The sequence below is a fragment of the Protopterus annectens genome, chromosome 6.part0, assembly GCF_019279795.1.
Source record: "Protopterus annectens isolate FY-2018-M chromosome 6.part0, PAN1.0, whole genome shotgun sequence".
In the NCBI taxonomy this organism is placed as follows: Eukaryota; Metazoa; Chordata; order Ceratodontiformes; family Protopteridae; genus Protopterus; species Protopterus annectens.
Window position 1 is genome coordinate 320,400,393 of NC_056737.1, and position 20,552 is coordinate 320,420,944.

Consider the following 20,552-nt stretch of genomic DNA (forward strand, 5'->3'; position numbering starts at 1 on the left):
TGAAACAGTGAAAAGGGTTTCTCAGGTACAGTATCTCTGTGTGGTCTTTGTTACCAGAAGAACAAGAAGCAGAATCTCCTTCTGTTTCACAGGTCACTTTTTGTTGGACAAACTTTAGTATTTCCTCCTTAGCACATACTACATCAAAAAAAGATTTTGTCCCTCCAGGGAAGAATACCTTGAAGACAGCTGGGTACAGCAGTTTGAATATCACACCTGTGTCTCAACATTCCCTGAATAGTGGAATAAATTTACTCCTCTTCTACATGGTGTACAATGAGTAATCATTCTCCACAAACACTCTGCTGTGTCCCACTTTTAGCACTTTGTACTTCTACTGGTAGGATTGCATCTTTGCTGTTAAAGGTCTAGGTTGCCTTCTCATAGCCAGGTTTGGAGCATACACATGATGTGCCCTTTCAACTAAAAACTTCTGCTGTGGAATACCAGTTTAGATGCGTATTTGTGCTTTCATAAAATTAATGCAGTCTGTTCCTTCCAGCTTCTCTGGTATAGCTGAAAATATCAAGTTCTCTGGATGTGCTCTGTCCTGTAATTCTATTATTTTTTGAAACTTCTCTTCCTGAGCAGCTTCATATTCAACCAGCCTTTTCTTCATTTCATCCTCTGGTTTTATGAGCTTTATCACCTCATCTGAATATCTGTTTAAAGCTTCTTCCATTTTTTCCAGCCTTTTGTTGTTTCTGTTGATATACTCCACCTGCGTTTAATTTATTTCAACCATGTCTGTGTGCAGTTGTCTTATATCTTACTGGAGGTTACTGGATGTCATGTCTGGAGGTTGCATTGCTTTTTGCTGAACAGCTGCAGAACTTTCCCTAGTCAGTGTTTCTTCCCCACTTTATGTAGCTGATTTTTCCCAGTCCTCTGCATTTCTTTTTTCCTGGCATCAAGGCAGTACACTTACTAGTCAGTTACTGCAGTTTACTCATAAACACAAAAATCTACTGGCCTTCTCTGTGAATTTCTTTCTCCACACCCGGTGAGCTAGAATGAAGCTGTTACTCAATGTGCAGTTATCTTGGAAGTTCCAGCTCCAAATATATTTGAAGAGAAATACAGGCAAATGCATCCAAATATGGAAAATGTCACAATACATAAAATAAGATCACAAAGGGGAATGTAGAACAGAAGATTAATAAAGTAGAATTTAAAATTTAAAAAATAGAAACTGAAGCTGTGGAATGCCTGCAAAGTGAAGGATTTAGTATAGAAAGTCTAACTCAGGTTATGTCACAGCATGATGGAACAAGTCTCCAAATTAAAAAGAAACAGGTGGAGTGGGAGACATCTGAAGAAGAAGAAATATGGACATGAGAAAGAAAAAGAGATTTAATGTGGTACAATATTTATGCAAAGGAGAAGACAAAACTAATCAATACAAAAAAGCAACACTAAAGGTATTTGAAGAAAAGCAGAGGTAAAGGCATCTGGATATGGAAAATTTCACAATATAAAAAATAAGAAAACAAAGGGAAAAGTAGAAAACAGGATTAGCAATAGAGAAGTTAAAGAAATAAAAAATGAAGTTATGGATTACCTGTGAAGTGAAGGATTTAATGTAGAAACTCCAGCTCTGGTAATGTCACAGCACAATGGAACAGTGCATCCCTAAATTAAGAAGAAACCTGTGGAATGGGAAGAATCTGATCATTTTGCCACATGAAGATACTCTGGAGCCTTCAGAAGGAAGCCAGTACAAAAGTTCTGTTAGAGTTGCATAGTAAGGGAAGGAGCAGGAAACATTGGCAACTCTGACACAATCAATGTTAGGGAGTGATTGCCCAGTGAGTTCCCATATGAAAAAACAAGGGATGATGCAGGATGCAGCTGAAGAGAATATGTCACAGGAAGATGTTCTGGAAGTGTTTGTAGAATGTTCACAGGAAACAGAGAACAAGAAAATGTGTCCTCAGTTTAGAAGAAAATGATCTAAGGGAATTGTTGCTTGATTTAATAGATATGGATAGACAAATTAAGATCAATGAAAGAAATATATTACAGAAAGTCAATAAGACCCAAAATGTTAGAATTCTGATAAAACAAATGAACACAGTAACCAAGACTATTAACAGAAATTTGTGTGGTATAACAGAAGTAAATAGGATATGTAATGTGCAGCTAAAATTAATAACAGATAAAGTCTTACCACAAAAACACTAGGGCAATAAGGGAAAGGAAGGGAAGAAATCAAATGCGATCATAGAAGTACTGAATAAAGAAAACTATAAAGCAATCAGCACAAGAAGTGTCACTTTTAGGAGAGTAAAGGAGAGGGAACAGATCAACAAAAATACTTAGAAAGATAGACATGATAAAGGCAATGTGCAGTATTAAAACAGACCAGGATCTATTGCACACTATTGCAAATAATTAACTAAAGATATCAGCACAGGCAGAAAAGCTTAGAATAAATGCAGATAAATGTAAAGAAAAAGTACAAAATAAGCAATCCATTGTTGACTCAAAAAAGTTTTATAGAGAATCAAGGAACAAAACAAAAGGAATCGAAACATCACCAGAAAAATGTATATATAAATTGCAGAAATATTTATGAAGACCCCGAGGAACATAACAAAGACACTGAATGGATAGAAGAAGTAAACAAAACAGTAAGAAATTCAAATGTACATTATATGAAATGGGATGAGGTAATAGCCAGAGAAATTGAAACAATATTAAGAAAAGTTTCCAATTGGAAAACCCTAGGCCCAGATGCAGTACTTAACTTCTGGCTAAAAATATTAGCATCCTTACATGAAGATTTAGCCCTGAGTAAGAACTACTTGTATGCACATGCCGAACAGGCACCAACCTGATTAACAACAGGAAAAACAATACTCCTCCTTAAGAGTGAACCTGCAAGCTATCCTAAAAACTATAGACCAATAACTTGCCTTCCGGCGATGTATAAACTATATATTGGAAGTGATGCCAAAAGAGTTTATAGTCATTTGGAAGTAACTCAGTCATGGCAGTAGAAGAGAAGGCTAACAAAAGAAAGTCATATAAAACAGAGGATCATTTTTTGATAAAGTCATAATGGAAAATTGCAAAAAAGGGTAAGAATCGAAGTATGACATGAATAGATTACAAAAAGGCATTTGACAGCATCCCACATTCATGGATAAAGGGGCGCTTACAAATTTATAAGATACACCATACATTGATCAATTACATTACAGTGACCATGAAACAGTGGCAAATCACTTTGCAGCTAAGCCATGATTAAGGAGAAATAAATATCCCAGGGATCAAAATTCAAAGGGGGATATTCCAGGGTGACTGTTTGTCACCACTCCTCTGTTATCTTCCCCTTACCCATTAAGCTGTTGACTTAATAGATTAGGTCGTGGTTACAGTTTGGCTCCTAGAAAACAAGAAAGTGTAAAGACTTCTCATCTTTTTGTGGATGATTTAAAACTATATTTCATCAAATGAGGAGCTGAAAGCACAACTGCAATTGGTCAAGACTTTCTCAGATGATATGAGAATGTCATTTGATCTTGATAAATGTGCAAAAGCAACATTTAAAGCAGAAAGCTGCAGCACCAAGAGAATATCAGTCTGTAGCAGGAATGTGATATAATGGATCATGAGCAGGAAGGGGTGTGTAAATATTTGAAAACCGATGAAGAATCAACAGTAAAGTATGAACAAATGTGAACAAAATTCAGTAAGGATTATTTCTGAAGATTAAAATGAATACAGAAAGCAGCCCTGACATCTAGAACAAAGTCTAAGCTATAAACCAATTTGCTCTTCCTGTTGTAACTTACAGTTGTGAGGTGATTGACTAGCCCTAAAAGTTATTGGATCAGTTGGACAGGAAAATGAGAAAAATTGTTCATGCTTATCAAATGATATATAAAATCAGTGTATGCCCAGATTAAGAAGTTATGTACTCACCATAACGTTCCATCTGAGTAGGTATCTTCATTTGTCTGCAACCTGTGGGATACGGATCCGATCTCGGATCTGAGCCGGCAACTTCTATCATAGCATAGATCTGAGCTCCTAGCTCCTCCCCTTGCCCATAATCCCCTGCCTACCCTAACTGACCTCAGATCAAGTTTGCCACATAGCACAGCAGATAAAAGGTGTCCCAATGGGAACATATGCTAATAACACAATAACGATCATATCGGTCAGGGGGAAGGAGGGGGGGATGGTTGCAGACACATGAAGATACCTACTCAGATGGAACGTTATGGTGAGTACATAACTTCTTAATCTGAAGTAGGAACTTCATTTGTCAGCAACCTGTGGGACAGAGTCCCCAGCTACCTAAATCTTGGGTGGCCTTCATGGAAGGATATTCCGGAGCACCGCAGAGCCAAAGGACGCCCTACCTCGGGAAACAACATCTATTTTATAGTGGCTGATAACGGTGTGAGATGAAGCCCAAGTAGCTGCGGAACAAATGTCATCCAGTGGAACCCTAGCTTGAAAGGCCGCAGAAGTGGCAACGGCCCTAGTAGAATGAGCATGGACTCCTTGAGGTGCAGGCCTCCCCGAGCTCTGATATGCTAAAAGAATACAACTCAAGATCCATCGAGAGAGAGAAACTTTAGAAACTGACTTTCCGAAATTACTTTTGGCAAAGGAGATAAACAGCTGATCGGATTGTCTATGATCAGCAGTTCTATGTATATAAAAACGTAGTTGTCTGTGTACGTCTAAGGAATGTAGCTTGTACTCTCCTTTGTTATGAAAATTGGGGAAAAACACTGGGAGATTGATGGATTGATTGATGTTCGCTTCTGAAGATACCTTAGGTAGAAAAGACGGATTGATCCTGAGGTAAACCCTATCCGGGTGAAAAACCAGATATGGTGGTTTGACACAAAGAGCTTGTAATTCCGATACTCTTTTGGCTGAAGTTATGGCCACCAAAAAAGCTGTCTTCCAAGAGAGAAATTTGAGATCAACCGTGGCCGCCGGTTCGAATGGGGGACCCGTCAAGGCCTGCAAGACTAAGGATAAATCCCATGGAGGTACCACCTCTTTAACTGGGGGCCTAAGGAGGAAGGTACCCTTGAGGAAGGTCTTGCACAGTTTGGAAGTGATAAGAGGGCCAGACTCTTGTCCCACATGGTAGTATGAGATTGCTGCCAGTTGTACCTTGACTGTGGAAGAACTAGCCCCCTGGTGAAAGAGAGAGGTTAGAAAATCTAGAACCGACGATATCGGGGCTGTAAAAGGGTCTAAACGACGGTGTTCTGCCCAAATGGTGAAGCGTTTCCACTTACTCCGATAAACCTTCCTGGTGGAAGGCTTGTGAGCTGCTACAAGAATGGCTTTGACTGGTGATGAGATCCCGGGAGTCCTTATGAGGAGTGGAACTGGAGCAACCAAGCCGTCAGCTTGAGGTTGACCAGGTTCGGAGTCGGAAGACCAAGAGGATGAGAGATGAGATCCAGAATGGGATCCAGAATCCATGGTGGATACATTAGGTGAGACCATAGGTAAGGGAACCACGTCTGACGAGGCCAGAATGGGGCAATGAGGATTATTTTGCTCCCCAGCTGCCTGGCTTTCTGTAATAATTTCAACATCAGGGGAAGAGGAGGGTAAGCATAAAGCAGGCCGGGAGGCCAAGCATGAACTAGAGAGTCTCTTGGGGACTCCCCCGGAGGGGGGATCAGAGCAAAGTAATCGTTGCATTTGGTGTTTGAAGGAGAGGCAAAAAGATTGCAACAAGGTTGCCCCCATCGGGCAAATACTTGGTGGTTGAGAGACCACTCGTAAGGAGTCAGGATAGTATGACTGAGCCTGTCCGCTAGAATGTTGGACCATTTCGGAATGTGCGTTGCTATGAGAAAGCGGTTGGTGGAAATCACCCATTCCCACACTCTCATGGCCTCGCGGCAAAGGGGGTAAGACCTGGTTCCCCCTGTTTGTTGATGTACCAGACTACCGACATGTTGTCTGTCTGTACCGCAATTGTCCCTACTGGAAGAGTGTTGTGTAGTGCCTGCAATGTCAAAAGCACCGCCCTCATCTCCAGGACGTTGATATGCAAAGAGGTCTCTACATAATTCCATGTGCCTTGGACTGTCCTGCCTGAGAAATGCCCCCCCCCCCCCAGGCGAGAAGCATCCGTGGTCACTGTATCGTCTGGCGGAGGTAATGAGAAGGGACGTCCCTTGTGGAGGTTGGGAGACCGGAGCCACCACAGGAGCGATTTTCTGCAAACCCTGCTTAAGGAAATGGGGTGAGACAGGGGGTTGCAAGACAGGGACCACTGTACCTGGAGGGTCCACTGCAGAACCCTCATGTTCAACCGGGCTAATGGCAGCAGAGGGATTGCAGCCGCCATAGATCCTAGGGCCCTCAGGATCAATTCCGCCGAAGGAGATTGAAGTTGAAGGATGGCCTGCACATGCAACATCAGGTTCCGAAGCCGATCTGGAGTCAAGAACGCAAGCATCTGTCTGGAATCCAGTCTCGCCCCTATAAAATCCAGGACTTGTGTAGGGGTGAGAGAGGATTTGGTCATGTTGATGGTTAATCCTAATAGTGGAGCCAGACTGAGGAAATAGTCCCTGCATGAACAAAGTAGATGCCTTGTTGGGGCTGTGAGGAGCCAGTCGTCCAGGTATGGAAAGACCTGAATTCCCTGGAGTCTCAGGTGGGCCGCTATTACCGCTAGGACCTTGGTGAACACCCTGGGGGCTGAGGTGAGACCGAAGGGGAGGACCCTGAATTGAAAGTGACTGGCTCCCAGCCAGAAGTGGAGAAACCTCCTGGAACGCCTGTCCACTAGAATGTGATAGTACGTATCCTTGAGGTCTATAGAGCACATCCAGTCGTCCTCCCGCAATAAGGGGAGGACGGATTGCAACGTGACCATTCGGAATTTTTCTTTGGGTACCGCCAGGTTTAGGAGAGAGAGGTCGAGAATGGACCTCAAGTCCCCCGTCTTTTTTGGCACCAGAAAGAACCTGGAGTAAAACCCTGATCCGACTTGATCTGGGGGGGCGGGCTGGATGGCTCTTTTTTGTAGAAGCTGCTGAATTTCTGCAGCAGCCGCCTTCCTCTGACTGGGTGGAATGTCGGGAAGGCTTCTGATTCTGGGGTTTACTATGAAGGGAATTTGGTAACCTCTAGATATAATACGAAGCACCCAGTGATCCGTTGTTATGGACTCCCATTTTGCCAGGTGCCTCGAAAAATGCCCCCCGACTGCCTCCAGAGTGGAGCAGTCGGGAAACCCCTCAGGGATTCTGTGTGGGCCTCTCAGAGAATGGTTCTCTTGACCCAAAATTCCTAGGACCCCCTCTGCCTCTGGGGCGGCGTCCTCCCTGTCCTCCTCTGCCACGAGAGGACTGGTTGTCCTGAGCAGACTGGGATTGATGCGATTTTCGGAACCACATCTTCTTCTGACCCTTTTGGTTCTTGGAAAAGGACCTCTGGGGCGCAGAGAAGTGGACTCCGATGGCAGACAAGGTCTTCCCGTCTTTCTCGCTCTGGACAAGAGTGTCGCGAATGGTTTTGCCGAACAGTGCAGAACCATCAAAAGGGGCATTCGCGAATGACACCTTAAAGGGTTCTGAGAAGTCACAGTGACGGAGCCAGGCTTGTCTCCTCATGACAAGCCCGACTCCGCCTGCTCTAGCGGCTCCCTCTGTAGCATGAGACAACAGCTGCATAGAGGTGTTAGAGATAGAGTGGAGGGTGGCCATTCGGGAGGAGTACAGATCCTTGTCTCCCTCCGACATGGACCCTGGGGGGGAAGCAGCGTATTCCTTAATTAGATCTCGCTGCATCCGAATAACGTGTGCCATGTAGTTCAAGGCCTCATAGAGAAGGTCGCTGAACTGAAGGCCCATTTCCCAAGACGGTCCATCGCGCGAGACTCTTTGCTCGGAGGATGAACCGTGGGGCTCTCCTGAGCCAACTCTTTTTTGATGGCTGCAGCCACCAACATGGCATCCACAGGGGGACCTCTGCTCCAATGTGATCTCTCTGCAGGGGGGCTCAAAATTTAGTCTGGACGCTTGGGGATCGGCTCTATGGTTTCTGGTTCCTTCCAAGCCCTAGAGGATATGAGATCCACTAGGGGGTCGGGTGGAGGGGACACCCAAGAGGTAGATGGTCCTGCCTCAAACGCCTCAAGGAATACGGACTCGTCAGAGGAAGCCTTGGGGGCAGACCACCCACCTCTGATTTTGAGCATTTCCATGATGTCTCCAAAGGAGACATCCTCGGGGGGTGACCTAGGGGAGCCTTCCCCTTCATCCAAGTCCGTATCTTTGGTGAGACTCTCAGGGGAGTCCATGTGCCTCCTTTTGCACTTTGCCTTGTGAGGAATCTCCTTGGGGGGGCTGTCCGAGGAGTCCTCACGGGCTGTATCCTGTACGCCTGGAACTCCTAAAGGCGCTGAGGCAGGCTGCCCCGACGGCCGGATGAGGGGAGCCAGGACCAGATGAGAAGGCGTGCAGGAGGGAGCCGAAGCCAGAACTGGAGGTCTGGAAGCACTCGACAGTGCCCTCTCCACCGCAGCGAAGGCCGAGGGGGAGCCGCTCTCTGACGGATCCGAGATCCGACTCCCACTCACATCCGAAGCGGGGATCGGACACGGCGCCGAGAACGTCGGATCCGAAGGACCAGTGTGCTCCGACCGGGACGAAGCTGAAAGCACACCGAATCCCTCGGATCCGAAGCTCGGCCCACAAACTCGTGGGAGCAGTCGGAGCTGACGTGCCCAGCATGGTCGGCTCCGACCTACCTCCGGATCCAACGTGACTCGGCTCCGAGCACTCCGAACCCGGAATGCAGGTCGGAGAATGAGCTATAGGAGTGAAAAAAGGGGTCGAGCTCCCCCCCCCAGAGGGGGGGGGGGGCAAGAGCACTCCCATCTGCATCTGGGCCTGGATGAATCTCCTCATCATCTGGTCCATGTCCGCATCAGACATGCTAAAAGTGGACCTTGAAGAGGCCACCGAGGCAGACCTGGAGTGTCACCTCGATGACCTCGACGGAGACTGGATCACCTCCTCCTCCTCGGGTCCCGGAGAGAAACAAGGGGATCGGATCCGAGGAGGAGGAGATCGAGAAGACTTGGACGGAGAAGCCCTCTTGGCAGGCGGGGCCGATGAGGAGTCCTCGGCCCGCCGCTTAAGGTGCTTCTCCCACCGCTTCTCTTTCCTGGCCTCCCTATCCTCCAGAGCAGAAGTGGGAGGTTGAGTCCCGGTCAGAGGAAGGGAGGTAGGAGTGACCGCTACCGGGGGGGTAGCGGGCACTGAAGTACCGGAGGCCGAAGCAGAGTCTGGGGGTAGAAGGCCCGCCAGAACTAGCTTCGACCTTCGATCCTTGAGTGCCCTGGGGTTGAACGCCATGCAAATTGCACAACCCGAAGAGAGGTGTTCAACCCCAAGGCACCTAACGCACCAAGTGTGGCCATCAGCCGGTGAAAGCTTGTGACCACACTTGGTGCATTTCGAAAAAATGGCTTTAGGGGCCTCCGACATTACTGTAGTAAAGCACACTCACTAGGCCCCTAACACTCAGTCACACACACACGCTACGACCAGTGGGGGAGGGAGAAATATTTTAAATTAAATTAAATTTAAGCTGAAGCTAAAATAAAAAGATTAGTGTAAAGGGTAAACTACCACACACACACAATCAGTCACTCAGAAAGAAGAAATAAAAACTTTTTTCTCACAAAAACGCTAAGAGCTCTGAACCTAGCTGTTGCTTGAAGAGCGGCAAACTAGATCTGAGGTCAGTTAGGGTAGGCAGGGGATTATGGGTAAGGGGAGGAGCTAGGAGCTCGGATCTATGCTATGATAGAAGTTACCGGCTCGGATCCGAAATCGGATCCGTATCCCACAGGTTGCTGACAAATGAAGTTCCTACTTCAGATTATATATTCCTCATTCTAAAGAAGGTATGGGCCTTCTTGAAATTGATTACATGTATAGGTTTGCATTCATAGCACTGTATACATATCTGCTGACCTCATCAGATCTAAACATAGTTAAAGTTTTAAAACAAGTCTAAGATGACTTCCCTGCTTAGCTTCGCAGACACATATCTGTGTCAAGCAGGAATAGAAATCAACCAGAAGTAGACAAAAATCAGGCAGCAACTAAATGTAGAAAAGGCGTAAATATAGTTGCAAGTACAGAGACCTCCTGAACAACATCATGTCAATCAGGATCTGATGCAGAAATGGTTAAGGAGAGGCAAATTTAAACCAAAAGATGAAAGGTTAATACTGGTGGTCCAGGATAGTGGACTGTATACATATTGATTTATAAAGTCCATTAAACAAGTGGGAGAAACAGATATATGCAGGTTCTGTAAAACAGAACTGGAAACAGTTTCACATCTTGTTGCTGGGTTTGATATACTAATGGCAGAGGGCCTGTATACTGAAAGGCATAATAATGTGGCAAGACTAATGCACTGGGGATTGTGCAAACATTACAATATTGAAGTAGCTGAGAAACATTGGAAACATAAGCCACAAAGCATTATAGAGAATGATGAAGTTTATATTAAATGAGATCACCCATTACCAACAGTTCAAAAAACAGATGTGAGAAAACCAGATATAGTGGTCCATGAAAAGAAGACAAAATATGCATTTGATCATTGAAGTTGCTACAGTCAGTGATTACAGTGTATAACATGCAGAAAGACACAAAGTCACAAAATACCAAAATTTGCAGGCAGAAATGAGGGTAATGTGGAAGGATACCCAGACAGTTCCAGTAATAGCAGAAGCAATGGGTCTCATAAAAAAGAATTTACAGTCATATTTAGATATGCTATGGATACAAGTAACTCCATATGACTTGCAAGAGTCAGTTCTGGGCACATTGTGCGTGCTACAAAGAGCACATTTGGCTAACATCAAAGACTGAAACAATACTAATTTCACCAACTTTATTTTGCTTAGAAATGGGCTGCATTACTGTCTTGGTATTAGAAACCCAAAAGACTTGGAGAAATTAAACTGAGGCGTACCATTAAATATTCAATGAATACACTGAATCTGAAAATTTATAAATGCCGGAGTTCAGGTTTCTTTCCCTTCTGCAAAGGCAAAGCTCCCCTCAAAGCCAGTTATTTAACACATTCAGTCCAACGTGCTATAAAAAGAAATAAAAATACAATGAATAGCTCTGAGTCAATACAGCTTCTCAGAAAAACAGAGAGAAAGCCATGAAAAAGAAAACTAAGGTGCTGCTTTCTGAACTTTGTAGATGTTTATTCTATAACCCTCTATCCCATAGTGTGCCTGTAGTTAAACTCAGATGCATTATCCTATTGTATCCACCCTGTTCTTCCCAAAAGAATGAACTATAAAATAATGATGATCTGTTGTCTGGTCGGTGAAGGTTATGCCTGTGTAATACCAGACATTATTAATCTGCACATCACATTCACACCCAGTTTCACTGATTTTGCTCCACTTTTCCTGTACCTTTTCAGTTTTTGCTTCACTCCATATGACAATTTCAGGGGTGTTTCTTTTAACCTTAGCTTGCTTACTTATATCATATTCAACTGTATTATATTATATTATATATTATACTATATCACACTTGTTTATCAGCTGTAGTACACTGATAAGAAGTGACCTTTCAGTGAAACTATAGCAATGTATTCCTGCATCTCAGCGCTGGCATAACATTTTTGGTCCTGTCTTCTGCTTCCCCATTTCTAATAGCAACCTTTCAACTATGCACTGTATTTAAAACTTCCTTCTCTGAAAACTTCTGTTGCAGATCGTATGTTAAAAATATGAAATAAAACACAGACTTTGTTCATTTGTGCTGTCCTTTTTCTGTCTACATGTCTCCCAAAATCTAGCCCCAGTAGTGTGACTGTACCCATTGCCAGGATGACAGCTGACTGTGGTACAATCATGATCTAGGTAGTAAGGAGGGATTTCACATTTTCTGGACCAAGACTCTACCCAGCTGGCTAATGTGTATGTTCACAAATGTAACAGCCTGCTATGCCTTCTACTGTGGTACATGCTGTATGTTGGCTACTGCATGGATGGAGTTTAGCAGAGTCAGCTGCATATCTCCAATGCATAAGGCACATGCAGCGCATCTCTCTCCACTTAGTGCCAGCACTGACTTAGACCAGGATTTGAGAGCCCACATCAGCCACTCACTCCCACCCTCTCTCACAGGTATCTCCAATTCCCATGTTACTAATTGATCCCAGGTCTTCTGAGTCACAGTCAGGGCTTTGCTTCTCTGTGCCATGAAGTTGAACTGCTTTGCTTTGGCCTTGATTACTTTTTTTAGTGAAATGCAAATGTACTCTCATTTTCTTATCAGTTTTAACAGAATAAAACTAGCCTCATCAAAGGTGATTGAAGGTCTTGCTCTTGTAGTATGAATGGTGCTGTGATATATTTATCCTTTACTCTCTTTCTGTCTCATCCCCCATGACATCCAGTATTTTCAATTTTCCTCCTGTTTACAGTAGCCTTTATTATCTCTGTCCTTTATTGCATTAGTATCTTAAATGCCCTTTCAGTTTGTTCTCTGTTAATATGACTTCTGTGGATCAAAGTGTTTTTTTATATACCCAGTTTATGCCTTTTTACAGAAAAGATAAAACATGTCTGGCCTAATTTGATTCTAAGTTACATGTGCAAGTATATGTTATACCATTTTTTTATAACCATGTTTAGTGAATTATTACTTAAGACATAGGCAAATATACATTTATATAAAACAAAACATATTAACATATTCCTAGTTGCAAACATTATACATCACATCTACATAAACTTAACTGCAAATATTATACATCCCATACATGCTACACCATTTATTGTATTACACACGATTAGTAATGATCCTCCTAAAATGGTTCAGTCCCTAAACAGCAAGCTTCTTGTGCACTCACAGTTGTGCAGAATGGTGAGGTACACTAAAAATGTGCAGTGCTTGACCATCTGCTCTTATTGCATGCAAACTTCCAGGGCTTTGGATATAATTTTCTCTAAACCATTTTGTTGGATGAACACCTATCAAATACTGATACAACCTTGCATTCTGCAGACATTTTGATTATATGACATGTAACTGAAAAGCGCCATAATTTTCCTTGCCAACTCCAACTATCAGCTTACTGCATTTTTCAAACTGTGTACCAGCTGTTTAGAGCACCATTTACAATTTTTTCAGGCTTTGCACAAAAAAAAATATTAGCCGAGTTACTCAGCCTTGATGCAGATTTGAGGTTCTGGTTGGTTTTCAGTTGAAATTCAAGTAAATAAAACTAAGTCAGATGATAGTATGGCCACCCACTTCTTGCCTGGATTACCAATACAGAAAGACCACAGAGGTTCCTCACCAGGAGAATCCAGGGCCTCAAACATCTACCCTACACAGATAGGCTAAAAGCCCTGTCCCTCTACTCAGTCTCATACAGACTCCTCAAAGGTGACCTCTGTCTGGCATACAAAGCAATCTCAGATCCCGCTTTGATGGGACTGCTGCATATCTGCAAGTCAAGTTCCACTTAAGTAACCCACATGTGCAACCTGAACCTGGTCTGTGACATCAATAGGACCTGTTGGCAGGATATATTTGAGTCCCAGGGACTCCCTCTTCTGTGGAATAGACTCCATCTCCAAGTCAAGCAGAGTACCTCATTAACCCTTTTTAAGCACAACCTGGACAACTGGATAGGGAACAGAAAATATACCCCTAGGATTCCACCTGTGTCCCTGCTGAACAGGGGTATCAGGTGCTGACTTGTCAGAACATGGGCCAAATTCTTGGCTAGGCTTGTAAGGGCCTCAGGGGCAATAACCTAGTAACTTCCTATGATCGTATGATGACCCTGTTACTTTTTAATTATATTTTAAGCTCAATAACTGGGTTATTTTACATTTTAATTAAACAAAAGGATTGTAGTTAATGGACAATTTAATGTTAATGTAATGAGTTTCATACATTTACAGAACAATTTGGCAGTCATTTTAGCAAATTTCTGTTTATAATAAGAAACTTCTTAACTCTCTTTACTTTAAGCATCCATGGTTCTGCTAAACCAATAAGCAGGTAGTGAGGAGCTACTATACAATCTCTCACCCAATATTTTGAGGGGGTATACTTTATAATCTGCAGTCAAAGTGCACCAGCATTTTATATTTCAGATACTGTTTTAGGAAAAGTGAGCAACACTTACAGTTCTGTTACTGCATCATCTGAAGTCCCACAATAACATTTCTGTTTTATTTTTGGGCATTGGTGTAATACATCAGACAGGCATAACAAAAATTCTGGTATTCACAAACAGAATACATGAAGCTGAGTTACGCCTACCCAATATATTACACCATTGCCTTTCCCCCCGCTGCAGCACGTCCCTATCAGTTGACTCATCTTTTCATATGCGTCCATCTATCTACCTACTGTATATAATTCTCCTTATTGTAACAGAGTTCCATTAGCCTTTCTATGATATCATATTATCTCTACTCTCTGTGTAATGTTCCCAAACACCTTCCCTACCTTACTGCCCAGGCCCTTTTTCCTGACTCCATGAATACCATCAACGTGTTTTCTCACCCAGTCTTCCCATCTATACAGTTTACTTAGCATTACTCATCACACAGGCTGCTGCCCTTTCAACTGTAGTTTGTCCACTGCCTGTCATTTTTAGAAGTCACCTGCTATAGTTACACAAGCCTGTTAACCTTTTGTGTGTTAACATGCTAAACAAGGACAGTCATTTCCAATTTTATATGATTGTGAAGTACTTCATATGAAACTGAAATATGCTATTGTCATACAGACTGCAGGTGCTTTTTTAGAATATGTGGATTTTCTGAGTACCGCTGACAAAGAAAAACATTTCTGTTGCTTAAAGCAATGAAACATCTGTACAAAAATGTGATGTGATGTGTGAAAAAAGACATGCCTTCTTTTCTGACAATATAAAGGTTATTAAAAGTGAAGTTTCAGGACTATAACATATTTCACTATGAGATAATAAGTTCTGTCAGAATATATTGTGGTGGTAGTCTAGAACCAAACAACTTCAAAACTAGAAAAGCAAACAGTAAATTTCCTGATCAAACTCTAGTTCTGCTAAGACTTTAGAGATGGAATGTGGAATGGGGTGCTCTTTAACAATGGTTCTTGTAATTTCCATGATTGGCATTATCTAAGATCTCAGATTTATTTGATATCACATACTAAACATACACAGTCATCAAATTTGACACATTCCTTGCATCATTTCATCTATAAAATGTTATCCGCTGGTAAAATGGCTTTATTGTATATCATTTCTAACTTCATGTTTTCCCTTTTTTTCAGACAAAGACTTAAAAACAGAGGGGTTTACACTGGAATCATGTCGCAGTATGGTTGCTCTCATGGACGTATCCTTTAACAGCAGTAAATAAGTACAAAAATCAGAAGTGGGGACCTATGTATACTCAATATGCACTCAAACTGGGACATGTACTGCAGGTAGTCTCTCTGATTATTGACTAGACCTATGACGTCTCCAGAGAAGGCTGTTGCTCCTTCCCCTGCCAAAAAGGGAGTAGCACTCACTAGCCACTTAAAATGTCCAACTTTCCAAACTCAATACTCGATCTCAAGCCTGTTTAACTGATTTAATATATACCATTGATGTGCACCGGTAGACAGGCCAAGTCTGGACAAATGTGAGACATGCAGATGTCTTCTCTGCCATGCATTCCCAACATCTGGCATGGTCTCTGTGGCCATGAAAAAATTACACAAGTGTGGTACTGTCATTCTCTGTAGCTGAATGTATTCAGGGACAAATGAGAGAAATATGAAACAAGTTTTACCCATTTTTGCTGACATAAGCTTGATTCTTGACTAGATTAGCATATTCTTAAAATAACTGCAAAGGATTATCAATATAGAATATATTCCGCCTATATCCCTACAGTAATTCAGGGTATAAACAGGCTTCACAAACAGTGTACTAAGAGCTAAAAAATAGCTGTGTAGAAGCATGCATTTAATACTTGTAAAAGACTTACCAGTTAAGTAATCAAGTTCCATGTCACCATTGATATGATAGTAGCCATTTCTAGACATGGCATATCTGTCCCAGTTCAAAACATTGGTGGGTGCATTCAGTCTAAGCTAGATTTCATAACAGCATGACTGATCTGTGCTTTAAATTAAGGTTCCCTGAAGGTAGGATTCCAGTTTTATTCCTGCTCTTTCCTTAAACTAGTTATCTCAGACCGATGGATCAGGAAAGCTGAACCTTCAGGAATTCCGGCACCTCTGGAACAAGGTCAAAGTGTGGCAGGTAAGTACCAACACGACCCATTTGGGTTCCAACAGCACACTGAAGCCAGAAGTAAAGTAACAATGCAACATACTATGTGATTAACTTATGGACTTTTTCCATAAGTGAACAAATGGAGACCCCCATCAGGTCTAAAATTGTGCAAGTAATTTCACAAAACAAAAGCATATATGTAATAACAGTGATCCATCATGCCACTTATGAGCATGGTGTCCCTGTGACATACTGTCTATTTTTAATGAGTGAGTGTGGGTTTGTAGGCTTGAAAACCAACACATCACTAGCAAACATTAATGACACATGTGAGAAATGGCAGTTCTTATGACAAATGTATCACGGCCTAATAATACTTCCACCATTCAGCTTCCTATAACTCATATCAAATCACTTGCCAGGCCAGTGAGGAGATATAAAACATTACTGACATTTCCATTTCTGTATTCTCTTTTGATACGAGTGACACACATTTCTCACAGAAAATCAGCAATATCAATACCAGAAACCTAAACACAATTATTCTGATGCCGAACATGCTCATTTTTCAAGTTTTGGAAATGCACAGAGCCATTGCCTTGTAACCATGAAGTAGTAATACAGCAGGGAAACAGAATATGCCATCAAGCCACTATCACAACAGGTAAAGGTTTCACTGACACATTTTTCAATACCCCTATTAAATTAAATTGGATTCCAAGATGGTCACCAGCTAGGAAGCACACTTCTCAGTCAGCTCCTGATAAAAATCTGCAATCTAACCTAATCATGAGATCAGCACTCTGGCTAACTCATCAAAAAACAAATAATACTATTATATAATAGATACTGAATCATCTCTTCTGCAAATTTCGTAAAAAAATATAAAGAATGCATACTTATCTGCAAGAACAGCATGTGCTGATCTGGGTTTCTTTCAGGCAGTACAGACCTCGACAGCAATTCACAGGAAGCTACACAAAGAAATAAGCTTTCGATAAATATTGAACCATAGCCAGCTTTAAGCACCAGTGAACCCTGCGGTCGCTGGGGGCCCCAACCACAGCAAGTTATCTTATCCTGATATTTGTTACATGCCTGTCAAACCAGCAAAAGCTAGTACAGCATTCTTGTATACTTAATAAATCACATGGCTAATAACTCTTATTTATACCTCATTTAAAATTCAGAGATATTTCTGGTTGTCATAACAGTGTTTTGTCAAGTAACAGGCATCAGAATTCATTAAAATACTACTGACATAGTGCCCATGGCTTAGTTAAATCCTGCTGGTGGACATTTTCTCCACTAAAACTAACCTACATCGACAGCTTTAGGTCCCTGCTATATCCATGGCTGCAGGCCCCCCCTTAATCATCCTCGACTGTGTGTGGGGGGTCCCACAAAAGCTGCTGCTGGTTGGGGAAAAATTAGGAAGAAAAAAATTATTAATTTATTAATTATGCTCTTTAACCTAAACAGGGAGGTGATATCACCCTGTTAGGATGAAGCTGATAATGAACATGAGCAAGGTAAGCACTAGAGATCAGCCACCCAGAGTGACTTATCTCAGTGCAAATTTTGGATTTTAAGAATAGCTGACACTTCTGATCACCATGGATCGTTTTCTCTTTCAGGGAGTTTTATAAATACAAGCATAGTACCAGATAGTATAACTCTCAATTCCTTTGATTAAGAATTAAGTGCAGTCCCAAAAATAATAGAATAAAGGCTCAAAATCAAGACTTAATTTTAAATATTACTCTAATGCACTTAAAAGGTCAGTAGGATAACACCTTTTGCATCAACATGTATTTTTGGATAATGACTATAAAATTCAGATGTCTGGATTGATTATTTGTAATCCTGAATGATTTACCAGCAAATCAAACTTTTTGCAAAGGAGAAAGCAGAAGTATGAACAAAATCAGGGAAGGTGTGTGAAATCAGGAAAGGTGTGTGAAATCAGGGATAGTGACAGGTATGCATTACTCCTCAATGGGGGAAATAAGTGACTTACTCCTGCTGCTGTTTGACGATTGCTAAACAGTAGTCACTGATCTGGTGTGGCAGTACCAGTGTTGCACAATATATTGCTAGTTCCTGAAATAACTACAAAACTAGGACTGCTATGGCTTATGCTTGTGTGTGCGTAAAAAATATCACTGATTTTTGTCTGTGCATGCTCCCAATAATGCTACGACACTGACATCAATCTTCTGGGTATCAGTTAAAAATGTACTTAACAAGTAATTATATTTCAAAAATAAGACATGAGGATCCCCACCAAAGCTATTGCTGGTTGAAGAAAAATGAGGAAAAATATTTCAGTTTTCTGATTGAGCTGTTTAACCTGAACAATGCTGAGATATGACCCTTTTAGGATAAAGCTGATAATAGCTTCTGGTTTCAACCACACCCATTCGAAAACCAGCCCTGCTCAAATGTGTGTGTACAGAAAGCTGCTGTAGGTTATGGGGTCTGAGGATTGTGTGGTTATTACAACTTTAATTTTCATCACAGTCAAACGTTAGAGGTATGCACATGAAGTCAATATAGCTTGTGATTGAACTGAAGACATTGTTTATTAACTTTTCTCATAGACCTCAGAGGTGTAAAAAGAAGGTTACTATAGCTTGTGTAGGGGTGGTTTACTGTCTAAAAGCAACAAATTAGAATATATTAAAGAAATCATTCTCATAATCACAGATCAGGCACACATACATGGGGCTGACTTTGAGGCTTAGGGGTGAGGAAGCATGCTTATGTATACATATATCAGCAGTCACTTGAAATATATGGTTAAGGCAGTTTAAACCTCTGCTTTCATCCTAGTCTAACACCAGAGGGATGTATAGGCAGTGACTGTCGTTTGTGGGGGGTTAGGGAAGGAGGCAGTATTCCCAGATAAGACCTATGTATTTCCACAACTGGCTTGTTAGTTTATTGTGAGTTACTATTTTGTCAGCTTTGACCATTAAGCCTTGGGCACAACTTATGTCTTCCTTGAAAGGAAAAAAATAAGACTGAAATTCTTTTCTTTTTCATGATTTTTGTTTAGGCCGCCATTGGTGTAAAATGCTGAGAAAATCCTCTAAAATGCATCCCAGGGCACATATATAACCCCTATGGCTTTGGGGCACCAGCTTAATTGAGTTATTTCCTAAATGGTTATTACTGTGCTGACTTGGTAAGGAAAGGAGTGCTGAAAGAATGCAAAGAAAACTAAAGCTGAACAGCAACAGTGAATTTCTTTCCTTACTAATAATTTTTATTCAAGCCATTATTAGATGAAAAGGTTGTGTAAAAAGAAAAAAAAAATTTTAAATGCACTCCAGAGTATATAGAAAGTTATGGCTTCTTGAAAAAGCTGAGAGTAAGGCAAAATGTGAGAAAAGAAAGAAAAAAGTAATATGCATGGTATGGGGAGTCTAAAAGGGGGGAGGTGGGATCAGAGGAGAGGAATGGAGGGTGTGCGGAGGTATTGAAACAGTAGGCCTAGTCATCACTTCATTTAAGTCCAGACCTGCACATATAGTTGTTGTAATGTATCTTTGTTCCAACTAAATGCCAGTAACTGCAAGGGTCCCTTTGTTAGACAGGTCAACAAAGTGTGGTATATAGGCCTGTTGTAATGTAACAGCTTGCAGCTAAGGTCTGTCTGTATGTACTACTCCTAAATGTTTGCAGCACAAACTAAAAAGTTTCTTAGGAGGTGTGGCATTGACAGTATGATACTTATACTGGAAGTGCCTAGGGGGCCACTGACATGACATTTGCTGGGGGCCCCCAAAATGCTAACACTGGCCCTGTATTGAACTATGGATTCAATGGAAGCTCAAATGTCAAAAACAAGATTTTCTCAAATAACCACGCCCGAGTAAGAAGTTTATTCAAAGAGACAAAAAACTGTAAAACAGCAACCTGACTTGCAAAAACAAACTGCCAAAATGAAGTCAGAACAACCCTTTTTTATGGAAGAGCTCAGGGCAGTTTTAACATCCTTGCAAGAAGAAAGCCATTCCTTTTCTACAAAATGAAATACATTTGGAAGTAATCTGATCAAATACTAACCAGACTGGAGGAAAATAAAGTGAAAGTTATGGAAAATGAAATAAAAATAGAAGGGATCCAGAGAAGAACTAAATCCACAGAAAAAACAGTGTTTGAAATCCAACAAAAAATAACAGACTTAGAAGCTAGATCAGGGCGTAACAATGTGCTCATTAGAGGTATCCCTGAAACTTATGAACAAGCTT

At 41.7% G+C, this 20,552-nt stretch overlaps 1 protein-coding gene across 4 annotated transcripts in view; it reads left to right on the plus strand.

Moving 5' to 3' along the window:
- CAPN3 (calpain 3) overlaps positions 1–20,552 on the plus strand; it is a 673,389-nt gene that overhangs the window by 539,312 nt on the left and 113,525 nt on the right. For all 4 annotated transcript variants that reach the window (XM_044074071.1, XM_044074072.1, XM_044074073.1 and 1 more), the window contains 2 exons: positions 15,339–15,403; positions 16,252–16,320. In XM_044074071.1, coding sequence (XP_043930006.1) covers positions 15,339–15,403; positions 16,252–16,320 — 134 coding nt within the window. The remainder of the gene's footprint in view (positions 1–15,338; positions 15,404–16,251; positions 16,321–20,552) is intronic.